Here is a 14,112-nt window from a genome sequence, read left to right as displayed (position 1 = left end):
GTAAGGCTATGTAGGGCTATGTAGGGCTATGTAGGGCTATGTAGGGCTATGTAGGGCTATGTAGGGTTAGGTAGGGCCATGTAGGGCTATGTATAGCTATGTAGGGCTATGTAGGGCTATGTACAGCTATGTAGGGCTATGTATAGCTATTTAAGGCTATGTAGGGCTATGTATAGCCGTGTATAGCTATGTAGGGCTATGTACGGCTATGTATACATATGTAGGGCTATGTACGGCTATGTAGGGCTATGAATAGCTATGTAGGGCTATGTACGGCTATGTATAGCTATGAAGGGCTATGTAGGGCTATGTATAGCTATGTACGGCTATGTATAGCTATGTAGGGCTATGTAGGACTATGTACGGCTATGTAGGGCTATGTACGGCTATGTAGGGCTATGTAGGCCTATGTAGGGCTATGTACGGCTATGTAGGGCTATGTAGGGCTTTGTAGAGCTATGTAGGACTATGTAGGGCTATGTACGGCTATGTACGGCTATGTACGGCTATGTAGGACTATGTACGGCTATGTAGGGCTATGTACGGCTATGTACGGCTATGTAGGGCTATGAAGGGCTATGTAGGGCTATGTACGGCTACGTAGGGCTATGTAGGACTATGTAGGGCTGTGTAGGGCTATGTACGGCTATGTAGGGCTATGTAGGGCTATGTAGGGCTATGTATAGCTATGTAGGACTATGTAGGGCTATGTACGGCTATGTACGGCTATGTAGGGCTATGTAGGGCTATGTACGGCTATGTATAGCTATGAAGGGCTATGTAGGGCTATGTATAGCTATGTACGGCTATGTATAGCTATGTAGGGCTATGTAGGACTATGTAGGGCTATGTAGGGCTATGTAGGGCTATGTAGGGCTATGTAGAGCTATGTAGGGCTATGTAGGGCTATGTAGGGCTATGTAGAGCTATGTAGGACTATGTACGGCTATGTACGGCTATGTACGGCTATGTACGGCTATGTAGGACTATGTACGGGTATGTAGGGGTATGTACGGCTATGTAGAGCTATGTAGGGCTATGTAGGGCTATGTACGGCTATGTACGGCTATGTACGGCTATGTAGGACTATGTACGGCTATGTAGGGCTATGTACGGCTATGTAGAGCTATGTAGGGCTATGTAGGGCTATGTAGGGCTATGTAGAGCTATGTAGGGCTATGTAGGGCTATGTACGGCTATGTATAGCTATGTACGGCTATGTAGGGCTATGTAGGGCTATGTAGAGCTATGTACGGCTATGTAGGGCTATGTAGGGCTATGTACGGCTATGTAGGGCTATGTAGGGCTATGTAGGGCTATGTAGAGCTATGTAGGACTATGTAGGGCTATGTACGGCTATGTACGGCTATGTAGGACTATGTAGGGCTATGTAGGGGTATGTAGGCCTATGTAGAGCTATGTAGGGCTATGTAGGGCTATGTAGGGCTATGTAGGGCTATGTACGGCTATGTAGGGCTATGTAGGACTATGTACGGCTATGTACGGCTATGTACGGCTATGTAGAGCTATGTAGGGCTATGTAGGGCTATGTAGGGCTATGTAGAGCTATGTAGGGCTATGTAGGGCTATGTAGGGCTATGTAGGGCTATGTAGGACTATGTACGGCTATGTACGGCTATGTACGGCTATGTAGAGCTATGTAGGGCTATGCAGGGCTATGTACGGCTATGTAGGGCTATGTAGGGCTATGAAGGGCTATGTACGGCTATGTAGGGCTATGTACGGCTATGTACGGCTATGTAGGACTATGTAGGGCTATGTATAGCCGTGTAGGGCTATGTATAGCTATGTAGGGCTATGTACGGCTATGTAGGGCTATGTACGGCTATGTAGGGCTATGTACAGCTATGTAGGGCTATGTAGGGCTATGTATAGCCGTGTAGGGCTATGTATAGCTATGTAGGGCTATGTACGGCTATGTAGGGCTATATAGGGCTATGTAGGGCTATGTAGGGCTATGTATATCTATGTAGGGCTATGTATAGCTACGTAGGGCTATGTAGGGCAATGTACGGCTATGTAGGGCTATGTATAGCCGTGTATAGCTATTAATTGCCGTGTATAGCTATGTAGGGCTATGTATCCCCACTATTAATATCCCTATATAGAATTTAGTCAAACCACTATATGATGACTACACTACGTACCTACCCCCGAAGAAGGTTAACGACCGCTGACCTAGTAAGGTAGCGACCTGACTGAAAAGTAAATAGTGGACCCTGAGGGCGCGCAGATAGAAAATAAGAACGCATAGCGGACACCGCGCACACCGGTGATGGTGAGCATGCAAGTAAAAGCCGGTGACCTTCTCGAAAATTGTCGGTCTTGGATGACTTAAGAAGAATAGACATCCGCTGCGGGCTAGTTACAAATTTCGAACTAGGTTAACACAAGCGATACAACTAGCGAATGATGCTAAAGTTCATTCTGTAAACTTTTATAGCCAGACGGTTGTCTGGATTTAGGCCAATGGCAAATAGTGTACCATAGAAAGTAAGGAACTCATGCAGGCTTAAATGAGACATCAATAGAAGTATTTAAAAGACTAGCCATACAAAATGCATGATATATAATTGTGCTAGACAGTGTTGCAACATTTATATCTAAACGGCCATTGTAATCATTGTCCTTTCGAGACAAGAAAAGCGTACAGTTTCATTGCGTTACATTGCACAATCCAATTGAACATTAACGACCCCGCGGGGGCCACGAGCGTCTCGCTCCATTAACTGCGCTTTAATGTTTGGCCTTAAAGCTTAATTTAAGTCTGTGTCGTTTGTCTTCATGACATTTTCTTCTTGGGCAAGACACTAAACTGTCCAAGTGCCTCTCTTCAACCAGGAGTAGAAATGAGAACCAGAAAACTGTTAAGGCAATGTCCTATCTAGTCGCTTACTGGTTATTAAAAATCAAGTGTATCAATTTAACACCAAGTTGAAATGTGTTGTTGGCTCGGCTCAGGCTCATTTTTATAGCCCGAACTGCAAAGGGTTAGCCTTCTTCGAGGCAGGCGAGAAGGACCAAACACAAATTTACACCCAATTAAGAACATTATTAAACTCTATCACCATTTTAATAAGCTTATGACAATTTCAGGGGGCGCTTACTGTCGCTGTATAGACAGTAAGCGATATCCTAAACACTGCCGGCGTAGAGGTGGCTTAAAATTCAGGTTTAATTAAAATTATGTTTATAAGAACTTGGCGAAAAAATCACTCAAAGTAATCTTTGCTTGAAAGCCCTCTTGAAAAGGAAACTACAGAATTCTATAGACAGCAAAGAAATATTGAATTTAGAACTGCATAAACTGGTTGTTTGGCAAGTTATTATGGCATATTAAATTTCCAACGGAGCAAGTTGCGCTCGACGAATACAAACTTACATTCACTTTGCCGCCTGGATTCTTCTTCTTGTTTCTGTAATTTCTCTTTATCTTGCTGAGGAGACTGAAAATTTGCTTCCTAGTTAGGTTTTTCAGCCACAATAAAGCTCAAAAAACAGTTTGTAGTTGCAGATGAAAGCGCCTCGATTCAAACAGAGTTTTATAAAGTGCTGCCAGCCAGCAAGAAAACGGCGCGAACAGTTGAATGGTTTTGAGTTCTGATTGGTCCACGGCAGTTCCACGGCGGCATGTTTTCCCGCGCTTTCCACTGGTTCGTGTTTCTCGACCATCTCCGCGCTTGCCACAAGTAACATGTGTTTTCCCGCGCTTTCTGCCTGTTACCGGTTACCATTTTTAGCGGCTACTAATTTTAGCGATTTTTTCGAAGCAAGATGTAGAGACTATTTAATTTAGCGATTTTCCGAAAAATTTAAATAGTAAGTGATTTTGTGTAAACCAGTTTTTAATGAACATATAGCTAGGATGGAAATAGATGTTCAGTAAAAAAAAAAAATCACTTGAAATTGAACGAACATTCGAACATTCGCATTGCCAAAGTTACCGGCATCTATTTTTAAAGAATTTTTCAGATCGACTATCCTTCATTTTGTTTCCCTTTGGGGTGGGAGGGGGGGTACTTAAGAATAACGAGTATAACATTGACCGAGGCAAATTTTAGCGAGCACTAAATTTAATTTGACGATTTTTGCCCAACTAGCTAAAATCGCTTAAATTAGTAGCCGCTAACAATAGTAACCTTAAGGTAGATTATTTTAGTTTGGCCTCTGATTAGCTCACTGTATTCTTTGTCGCCTATGAACAAATGGCTGTGACTAACTTAGAAAACCACTTAGTTCCTCAATTCGTTTTCTATTAACAGAAGTGTCAAGTCAATTCTGAAAAATGCTCCAAAGAGACAGGAAAGAGAAGAAGCAGATGACATGATGGAGCTTGATCCTCTGGAACCTGAAGATGAAGGTTTGTAATAAATTCAATCACATCTACAGAGCGGTATTTCATAGTATCTTGGTATTCATTGTAAGACTTCGACAGTGACTTCAAAAAATGTTCGGAAATGTCCGTTGACATTCGGAAACAGTCGGAGCCCTTCGGCAATTTTCGAAATCTAGAAACTTTAAATTGACTTTGGTGTAATCTCCGGAAATTTTTGTTAGAATTTTGCAAAATAATAATAAAAAATAATAAAATCGTCATTTCTGCTGCACTTAGTTGTTTACGGCAAATTCAATTTGCTGGATGATTTGAAAGTAATACGTTTCAAGGCTAAAAGCTTGGATACAAAATTGCATTGTCGCAGTTTCAATTTTGTTAGCTTGTAATGTCATCGTAAATGGTAATTTGCCAGTAATACGGCAATCATGATGTAAATCCGTCATCCCTTATAACTCTGAGAAGTTTTTTCGCAATCGATGCTCAAAACTAAGACATCTTAAGCTTTAGAAGATAGCACCTACTGAAGACGTTTTGCTTACGAATTTATGAGTGAAAAAGGGTCCGGTGCGACCATAAGGCCCCGTCCACGTTAATCCGGATAAACTGGAAAACGGAGAAATTTGAAAACGCCGTAAAAAATCTTTTCCGTCCACACTAGTCCGGCTAAATTTTTAAAACGCATCTTTTTTGGTCAAAAACGGGTTGAATGTGTTTTGAAATACCCATTTTGAAGAACGTTTTCCAAAAAATTCGTTTTAAATATGTTTTCCATCGACACTAAAACGCAAAGCCGGCGTTTTCAAATTATTCCACTTTGAAGAGCGTTTTCGAAAAGTTCTGTTTTCGGTGGACAATTTATCCGGATTAGTGTGGACGGTTGGCAAAACTGGAGAAAAAACATGCGTTTTCAAATTTATCTGGATTAGTGTGGACGGGACCTAAGTCGATATGCTAACACTCCTTCCTTCCCGTTTCAGAAATTCTTGTCACTGATACAGATAACAGTGCGATAGTTGAAGAAGACGAGGCACAACTAGAGCTACAACTGGCGTTAGAGAGGTCCTCTTAATTTATCAATGTCTACTTTCTCCTTACAATAACAATACATTGTGAAGCATACAGGTGAAAATAAGAAAATTCAACTGGGAGATATTGATCTACTACTAAATTCTCAGAACTAACATTAAAAGAAATATATGACAGTCTATGAGGAGAATGCATCTTTCAATCTTGTAGAATCTTGCAGTGTTAAAACAAGACAAGCTTTTATCACCCCCCCCCCCCCTTCCCCCCTCTACTGGAGCAAAAAGCTAAAACAAGCTTTTATAGTGTTGTATTGAAGGGGCTAGGTTTGGCGATTTTTGCAATTCTTGCTGATCTGCTTTTCTTGCAAGCTTTAATTCTAAAGAGACACTTATTCAAAAGGGGTGGCGGTTGGAGCTTAATCAGGAGGGTCTGGGAAGGGGGCTCATAACACAAGGAGATTTTCCAAACCTTACAGAGTACGTACATTTTCCTAACAATTGACCTTATAACCTCGTGGCCTCTGTAGCCTCTTTATTCAGTAACATTTTCTTCATTTTACCTTACTCAGGTCTCGTCGACTAAAGCAGAAGAAATCAACAACTGGCGCAGAAAAGGCATGTATCACACAAACAGCTGGTGCTAACTGTAAAATATACTACAGAGGATCTCTGGCCGGATATAGAAGTTTTTTTTTTTTTTTGTTTTTTGGCGGTGTACAAGTTCACCTCGAAATCGAAGAAAACCCAAAATTATTGTTTACTTAGATAGAAAAAAAACCAAAGGAGTAATGATAAACTAAAAAGTAAAAGGAAACAAGGATTTGTCAAATTGGCGAAGGTTGAGGCCCCTTCCAAACTAATGCGTTTTCGTTGGCGTTTCGCCTACGTCATCAATGATATCTTTCTCGTCGATGCGATTTTGCCTATCGTCCACTATGATAAGATCGAGAAGGCATACTTTGGAAAACGCTGTTCATAGTTCAGACATTTGAAACGGAGTCCTTTCGCGTCACTGTGGACGGTAAAATTGGAGACTTTTGTAAACGCTTTGTTTCCGATAGTTGGGGCGGGGGGGGGGGGGGGGGGGGGGGGGGGGGGGGGGGGGGGTTCTCCTATACCAAAACCGCTCCCTCAACCCCTACCCCCCACCCAACCCGGCCAACAAGCTAATCTTATCAGTGTGGACGATAGGCGAAAACGCAGCGACAACAACGCATTACAGAAAATGAATTAGTGTGGACGAGGCCAGTGATGGATTACAAAGAACGAACTTGAAAAGCTTAACCCAAATTTTCCAAGTTGCGCTATCCGTGATCCTTTTTTGTGATATGTCTATTGAATGAGATTAAATTCACAAATTTAAGCCTAATGTGGTGTTATTTTTAGGTTGCAGAGGTTCTAGCCGCCACAGCGATAAAGAAGGAGAAGGATGATGACAATGAAAATAAAGGTGAGTTTACACTGAACCAGTTCTGTCCAAGACAGACACTATGACCCACTGTCACAGCAGTACCAACTGTCCGCCTTGTAGAGATGACCACCTTAGCTAGTAGCGAGAGTCAAGGTATCATGACCGTAGTAATATTCTGAGTATTAAAGTGAAGATAATTAATGAGAAGTAAAGATTGATCACGATTGCCCGCATTGAAGTATGTTTTAAGCCATAAAAGCGCTTTGTGATAAACTCTTGACTGTATTTAAGTGTCTAATGACCGTTTTGATGATTTTTCTTCTCAATTTCAGATTCTATCATCTTAAACTCGACATCTGAGTTTTGTCGCACACTTGGAGAGCTACCAACTTTAAGTGAGTATAGTTTTGTGTTTTTTTTTTCTTGCATTTTCTTTGGTGCGGTTTATAAGTTTATAAGTTTGCGCAATGCATGATGTGCATCTTTGTTTAAAGGAGTTATCGTTGTGTCGCGATATTAAGTAAGCGGGGTACAAAATTGCATTTAAATTGAAGGAAATCCTTAAAATAATACTTAACTGATGTAGAAAAACACCAAAGAAGTTGTAAGAAACCAAAAAAGAACAAGGATGGTTAAGATTGGCGAAGATTGACATGGATTACAAACGATATAATTTTTTACATTTTTCTCCTGCAGATTTACCTGGTGAGCAAGTAGAGGAAGAAGAAGATGATAACGAGGTATAACAAATGTCGTCCTTTTGTAAATTTTAATAAAACGGTCTGAACTTCCTCGCTTGGCAATAGTGAGTTTACACAAACCACAACGGCAACGATGGGAGGCGCAGTGACCTGATGGTTAGAATAATGTTTTGTTGAGTTTGAGATTGGCCACGTAAAAAAAAGGGGAAAAAAAAAAAAAAAAAAAAACCTAAAAAAAATGTTAAAAAATTGAATTTCGCGCCGGACTCCGGATCGAGCGGTCCTTGAACTCGAGCTCTGGCCGGTGTCACTGTGTTGTGTTCTTGGGCAAGACACTTTACTCTCATAGTGCCTCTCTCCATCCAGGTGTATAAATAGGTACTGACGAACAAATGCTGGGGGGGGGGGGGGAGTGTAACCCAGCGATGGACCAGCATCCCATTTAGGGGGGGGGGGGGAATAGAAGTATTCCTAGTCGCTTCATGCTACAGAAACCGGGATAAGCTCCGCCCTGTATGGGCTACTAGGCTCGAATGCAGACTTTACCTTACCTTTTACAGCGGCAACGAGAACGTCAGCAGACAAAATGACAATGACAAAATCTGTCTTGGTACATTTTTTAGCCTTCCTCTTCAAAACAATAATGTGGAATTGCCAAACTGCGGGTTGCGATAATTTTTGTTCTCGTATTGAGCGTTTCCTATTCTTTCGCTTTGATTTGAGGTTTAAATATGATTTAGTGTGTTTGTTTGTTTGAACGGCCTCTTTTCGTTTTGCTAGTGCAAAGTGTGAACGCATTTTTACGTTTGACATCAGATGCGCCATGTTTCGCGCGCTTTTATTACACGAGTTGATCACTTACAGTACAGTGGGACAAGCTTGCGTGTGAGGAATAACACGTGATGCGTTTTCCTCCAATCAAAACAACCGATTTAACTAAGGTGTGAAGTAAATGGAATCTCTTCTGTACTTGTTCGTTTTTGTTTATTGTCATTTATTTTGCAGTGGCGTATGGATGTAGAGAGAGAGGAAGAACCCGAACCACAGGGAGGATGGGAATGGGTCAAAACACAAGAAGAAAAGTTGAAAAAAGAAAAAGAAGAGGTTTGTAGTTAGCTTTAGATAGCAGTATGAGTACGAGATTGACTTCGAGGACGACTTTCGAATTTCAATGCAGTTTCGCTTCCAAAGCCCAGACTCAGGAGACCATTGGAACGAAATGGGGTGAAAAGTGACAATCGAAAGCATAATTACTAGGTTTAAAAAGTTGTACCCCTACTCGTACTCGTACTGCAATTTGTTGTTGTGTTTTTTTTGTTTCCTTTTTTTTCTCCGCGCTTTTCACCGGTTGCATGTTTTTATGGGGTTTTCACCTTTTGCCCGGTTTTCCCGCTCTTTTCCGTTTTTGTGAGGGGGGGGGGGTGGTACCTTCGGTGAAATAGCACCCATCCAGAGCGATTACCAATGCACAAAGGCAAACTACGGAAACCTGACGAATTAGTATTTTTCCTTTTATTCATTAAATCTGTCTTTTTGTGTCTCAATATTGCCAGGAGACGGACAGTAATATTCTCGATGCTGAACCGTTGGTAGGAAAAGGAGTGGGCGCCGCTTTGTTTCTTGCGTCAAAGAAAGGTAATGAACAAAATTATCTTTTCTGATTTCAGTACATTTCCTCTAACGTTAGTTCTAGAAATTTTGGTGGCACATGAGACAAAAAAAAAAAAAAAAAAAAAAAAAAAAAAAAAAAAACAACTTCTAGTGTAACCAAGTAATCATTCATTTTCTTTTTTAGGTCTACTTGAGCAAAGTTCTAAAGCAAAGATTGAAGGAAAAGCACTGCCGTTTCTCCCGTCCGTTGGCGTTGTAGACGAGGAAAAGATGCGGTGAGACAGGCCTTTTTAACCTATGCTCAAATAGAGATTGGCAGTAAAAGTAGCAGTACAGTTTTGGCGAACATTTTCCGTCTTTTAAGTAAATCTTCGTTTAGCACCCGAACAGTTTCTGAGTTTTGTTGACCAATGAGAAAACAGCACAAACACTTCGAAAACACACACCACAAACCAAACAGTTTCATAGTGAGAATTCCGACTGAAAAAATGCTTATAGTCAATAAAAATGCATTGTTAAGCTTTAGCTATAGACATTTTTCCATGCGTTCTTGCATGTGCTTCATTTAAGTCTGCTGATTCTGACTTGTTATCGGTTTAAATTTCAACTTGATTTTTAGTTCTCCGTGAAACTAGTCGTTGTTTGCTCACGGTGATTAATTTTCAGTTGCCATCTTTTTTATGGGTTTCCCTTCAAAGTAGGCACGTGCAAATAACTTGCACGTGCGGTTTGTGGCTCTTTGATTGACTAATAAGTTTAGAAAACCAATTAAAGGATGTCAAGAATTAATCAACAACTTTAGCGTGCAGAAACCTCTTGTCTATCGTGATATTAAAACTTTTTTTTAATTGAACTCTGATGATTATCTTTCATTTCTTTATTAAAGTGAGGAAGAGAGAGAACGAGGTGGTCGACCATCAAGGTAAAGATTTTGCCACTTTGGTAAAATAAAATAAAAATATCTGTTAAAATGACTTTTAAGATGGTTTCCGCCCAACATTCGAGCAATATAGGCAAAAATAAAGATCACCTGGTCCAAAAGAAACCAGATTTACCTCTATACGGAGACCTCCATTTTGCCCCTTTGTTTGTTGGGGAAACCTGGCAAAGTGTGGTCGAGGGAGGGAGGGTTTATCGAGGACTGCCTGCAATAGACTATCGTACAATTCAGGTTCCACCGGATAAATATGTATGTCGACAAGACTGACATACTGCGTTATCCGCAAGGTATTGATTTATCCGGTAGATAGCGTTATCCACCCTTTGAACAACCGCGCCCAGGTGTCTAACAGTACTCCTAGTCTTTCAGGCTAGAAACAGAATTTACCGCTTACTTTTTCTGAATAAAAGGAAGTTACTCGTGTGCGGCTTCTGGACATGTAGTTTAATTTATATGAAAATCCTTCTTCGAATAAAGGCTAACAGAAAGTACTTTTTTCTGTTTTAGGGATATTGACAGGGACCGTGACAGAGACCGTGATAGAGACAGGTAAATTAACCCCGGCCCATACCGTTCAATTCTCCTCACTGCATGCTTACATTTCTTTCAATATTAGTTGTGTGAATTTTGTGGTCCATCAAGACAATATCTCCTGGTTGATGATTGTCTTGATTCTCATTACCTCTCTGCTTGACAATGTATTGGTATTGTAGGGAGAAGTTACATATTGGTTAAGAGTTAAAGGGTTAATAACGTTTCCATGTCTTTTTGTTAGATACGGCAGCGGGTCTTCAAAGAACAAGCAAGAGTACAAACCGGACATCAAGCTGGAGTATTTTGATGATAATGGCCGTGCTCTCACACCGAAAGAGGTGAGATCAGCAGCCGAGTTTTATTCTTTAGTGCCGCTTTTTTTACGATGGCTTCCGAAAAGGACGTTTAATTTTCTTTTCGAGCGTTTGCCCAACTTAGTGATGGTTTAAACTCGTGTAGAATATTTGACCAATCAGAACGATGATTTTGACTTTTAAACCAATCCGGTGTTAAGCCTAAAAAACTTTTCCCGCGCTTGCCGCCTGATACATTTTTTCCCGCGCTTCCAACCTAAAGTTCTCGCGTCTGGCGCCGGTTACCTGTTTTCCCGCGCTGGCCACCGGTTTTCCCGCTCTTGCCGCCAGTTACATTTTTCCCGCGTTTGGCGCCAGTTACTGCTTACGATGATTTTGGCCTCGTAGTTGGCATTGTTGCTGTAATGACGTTCTTCCAGTTTCTTGAATCCCAAAGCTCCAGACCATTTGATGCACAATACAATTCTGGACAGAGGAACCATTGGGACTTGTTTCTAGACTAAGAGCGGTATTTCCTTTACTCTTACAGGCTTTCCGTTTCATGTCGCACAAGTTTCACGGGAAAGCGTCAGGCAAAATGAAGTCAGAGAAGAGAAACAAGAAACACCAGGAAGAAATGGTAAGATGAAGGAGTATCTCGTCCCCGACGTTGCTAAGAAACGTGACGGTTTTTTTGCGTCATGTTGACGTGAATGTTTTCCGATTCGGAGAACTCGTGAGCGCTCGAGCTAAGTTTTGATTGGATAATACGACTCGTAAACTCTCCGAGTGTAGCGAAGACTTGCTGAAGACGATGCTTGTTTCCCCCATATAAAAGACGTAACAAGGAGATGCACACACTTTCGGAGAGTAACTAACTCTTTTTTATGGTTATTTTCTCTACAGGCGCTTCAAAAGATGAACTCTGGAGACACACCACTTAACACCGCCGCACTTCTCATAGAAAAACAGAAAACTGCTCAGTCACCGTTTGTTATTCTAAGCGGAGGAGGACAAACTTTCTCCACAGGGTGGGTAACAGTTGTTTTGTTCTGCTCATACAATCAGATCTTCTTTCTCTCTTGTTCGTCCAGTTTTGTTTATATGTCGGTTTTATTCGCGAATCGATCTCGTTGGCCTGTTGTTTTCTGAACCAGTTCAAAACAGTTCACTGTGCGGTATTGTTGTATAGTTTTACGAGACGCTGGCAAATCTATGCAAAAAAGCATTAGTTAAAACGATTAGTAACACTGTATGCTAAACCGTTTTAAATAAGAATAGTGTATGTGCAGTGAAACGTGTACTGACAGTCTCAAACGATCGTTGGACCTTGGTGGTGTTTTGCGTAAGGGTTTAAACACAGAAAAAAAATGCCTGAACAACTAGCAGCCGTGCATAGCTATTTCGACCGTTTTGAGGCTCTCAGAATACAGTTTACGAACATGCTCTCAGTTGATGTTTTTCTGCCTCGCCCTACATGGCTTGCATCTTAAATAAGGGATTTTTTTTTTAATCGTTTTTGCTGCGCGTGCTTAATCAAGTGAGTTTAAGCCGCTGGTCATTTGAAACGAAGGCCGTTTTTCCGAGATTTCCAAAACCGTGCTGGCGTTCATGGAATACACACTTCTATAAATGGTTACTTTGTAATCGTTTGCCGAGTTTTTGTAACCTGCGATCAGCCGATCTTTTTCTCGCGGCGGGAGGGTCAGCGAAAAAAAAGAACGCCTGATCGCAGTTGTGAGTTTTTGTACTCTTGAACTCAACTCAATGGGGTAGTATGACATAATACAATTCAATAACAAAAAGCAGTGTACACACCCGTAAAATCATCGCTGAACTTATTTCATTAAACAATAAGAAAAAATTAATGCGTGCACTTTTTAAATTTGAAAAACATGTTTCCTATACACCGTATCCACGATCAGTTCCAGGATGTTTACAGGATATGTACTTATTTAATTCCTCTTCATTTTATTTCAGGACCACAATTTCCAAACGGAAGTGAGAATTTCTGCATCAATATTTTTCCGCGTACTGAAACTATACCGGAAGTCAGGTGACCTCCATAGAGACATTTTAAAGACAGGATATGCCCTCAAGATCAAGGACTCACGCAACGCGCGCGTTTCGTGTTTCACTGAGTGCTTCTCGTGTAAACTCCGCGTGTGTCTCGAACGCTTGATGCTTAATATGACTTTAATCTGCTACCATCACTGTCGGAACATGGTTAGGAAAGAAAACTCATTCTTCGCTCGCCTTATCTGTGTAGTTCGTCAGTCGTAGTCGTGGTCTGTGGATCACACTGATCTTTTCAGTATTGATGTAAAATGTTGTAGTGTCAATGGAATTAAATAACCTTTTTGTTAAATTTCATTGTTGTAGATTGTATCCGTAGCTAAAAGGATTGCTTTCCAGGGAGTAATCTCCTTTCAAAGTGTAACGCACAAAAAGAATGCATTGAATATACCGGATAATAAAAAGATGACTGCCAATCTTTTTAAACAAATAACAGAAGGATCCACAGAGTAAAACGATGGCTCAAGGCTCTGAAGTGAAATGTTTAGAGCTCTGGCCCCAGTTGTTCAAAAGATGGATAACTATCCACTGGATAAATCACTATCCGGTGGATAGCGTGGTATGTTTTGTTAACACACTGCATGGTGATTTATCCAGTGGATAGTGTTATCACACCTTTTGAACAACTGGGTCCTGGCCACCCTCTCTTTGGTACCCTGATTTCTTACTAAAACGCTCAAATTGTAAAGGATTTTTATATATTAAAAGTCTGGCAATTGTATTTTTCGTCACCATTTATTTTCTTGTTTTGAGTAACTCCGAAGTTAAATCCTTCATAATTGATCACTGTTGCAACAATAATTTTCCAAACCATTGTTTTCTTCTTTAATTGTTTACATTGTTTAAATTTGGCTGATTTGCACAATTACGGCATGCTTGTAAGATTACGGTTAATTTAGCTGTAATCTTGTGACGTCAATGTGAGTCTGACCTTTGCGCGCGCCCACACTCGACTAAACTGCGCTTTGACAATCTGAGAGGAACATATGTTCATGTTATATATCTTACCCACGTTGAAATATTTTTAAGCGTTCAGCGATTGGACGGTGCGGTGCGGTGAGCTGTCAGCTCGGTCATCGAGTCATAAAAGCATCTCGCGGGGGGAGTGACGCATTTAGCAAGCGCCACCTGGATTTTCTGAAATTAGTTTCCAACTGTTTTATT

General features: G+C 40.9%; 1 protein-coding gene across 1 annotated transcript in view; it reads left to right on the top strand.

The window, feature by feature from the left end:
• LOC144630437 (U4/U6.U5 tri-snRNP-associated protein 1-like) overlaps positions 1-13,240 on the top strand; it is a 37,857-nt gene extending 24,617 nt beyond the window's left edge. The window contains exons 18-32 of the mRNA XM_078488808.1: positions 4,284-4,381; positions 5,335-5,416; positions 5,952-5,997; positions 6,769-6,832; positions 7,126-7,188; positions 7,490-7,533; positions 8,500-8,598; positions 9,048-9,129; positions 9,290-9,380; positions 9,992-10,027; positions 10,553-10,594; positions 10,821-10,917; positions 11,423-11,512; positions 11,779-11,903; positions 12,853-13,240. Coding sequence (XP_078344934.1) covers positions 4,284-4,381; positions 5,335-5,416; positions 5,952-5,997; positions 6,769-6,832; positions 7,126-7,188; positions 7,490-7,533; positions 8,500-8,598; positions 9,048-9,129; positions 9,290-9,380; positions 9,992-10,027; positions 10,553-10,594; positions 10,821-10,917; positions 11,423-11,512; positions 11,779-11,903; positions 12,853-12,877 — 1,084 coding nt within the window. The 3' untranslated portion in view covers positions 12,878-13,240. The remainder of the gene's footprint in view (positions 1-4,283; positions 4,382-5,334; positions 5,417-5,951; positions 5,998-6,768; positions 6,833-7,125; positions 7,189-7,489; positions 7,534-8,499; positions 8,599-9,047; positions 9,130-9,289; positions 9,381-9,991; positions 10,028-10,552; positions 10,595-10,820; positions 10,918-11,422; positions 11,513-11,778; positions 11,904-12,852) is intronic.
• Positions 13,241-14,112: the final 872 nt, after the last annotated feature.

The sequence above is a fragment of the Oculina patagonica genome, chromosome 11, assembly GCF_052425735.1.
Source record: "Oculina patagonica isolate OP01 chromosome 11, crgOcupat, whole genome shotgun sequence".
In the NCBI taxonomy this organism is placed as follows: domain Eukaryota; kingdom Metazoa; phylum Cnidaria; class Anthozoa; order Scleractinia; family Oculinidae; genus Oculina; species Oculina patagonica.
This window is presented reverse-complemented; position numbering and strand designations above follow the sequence as displayed.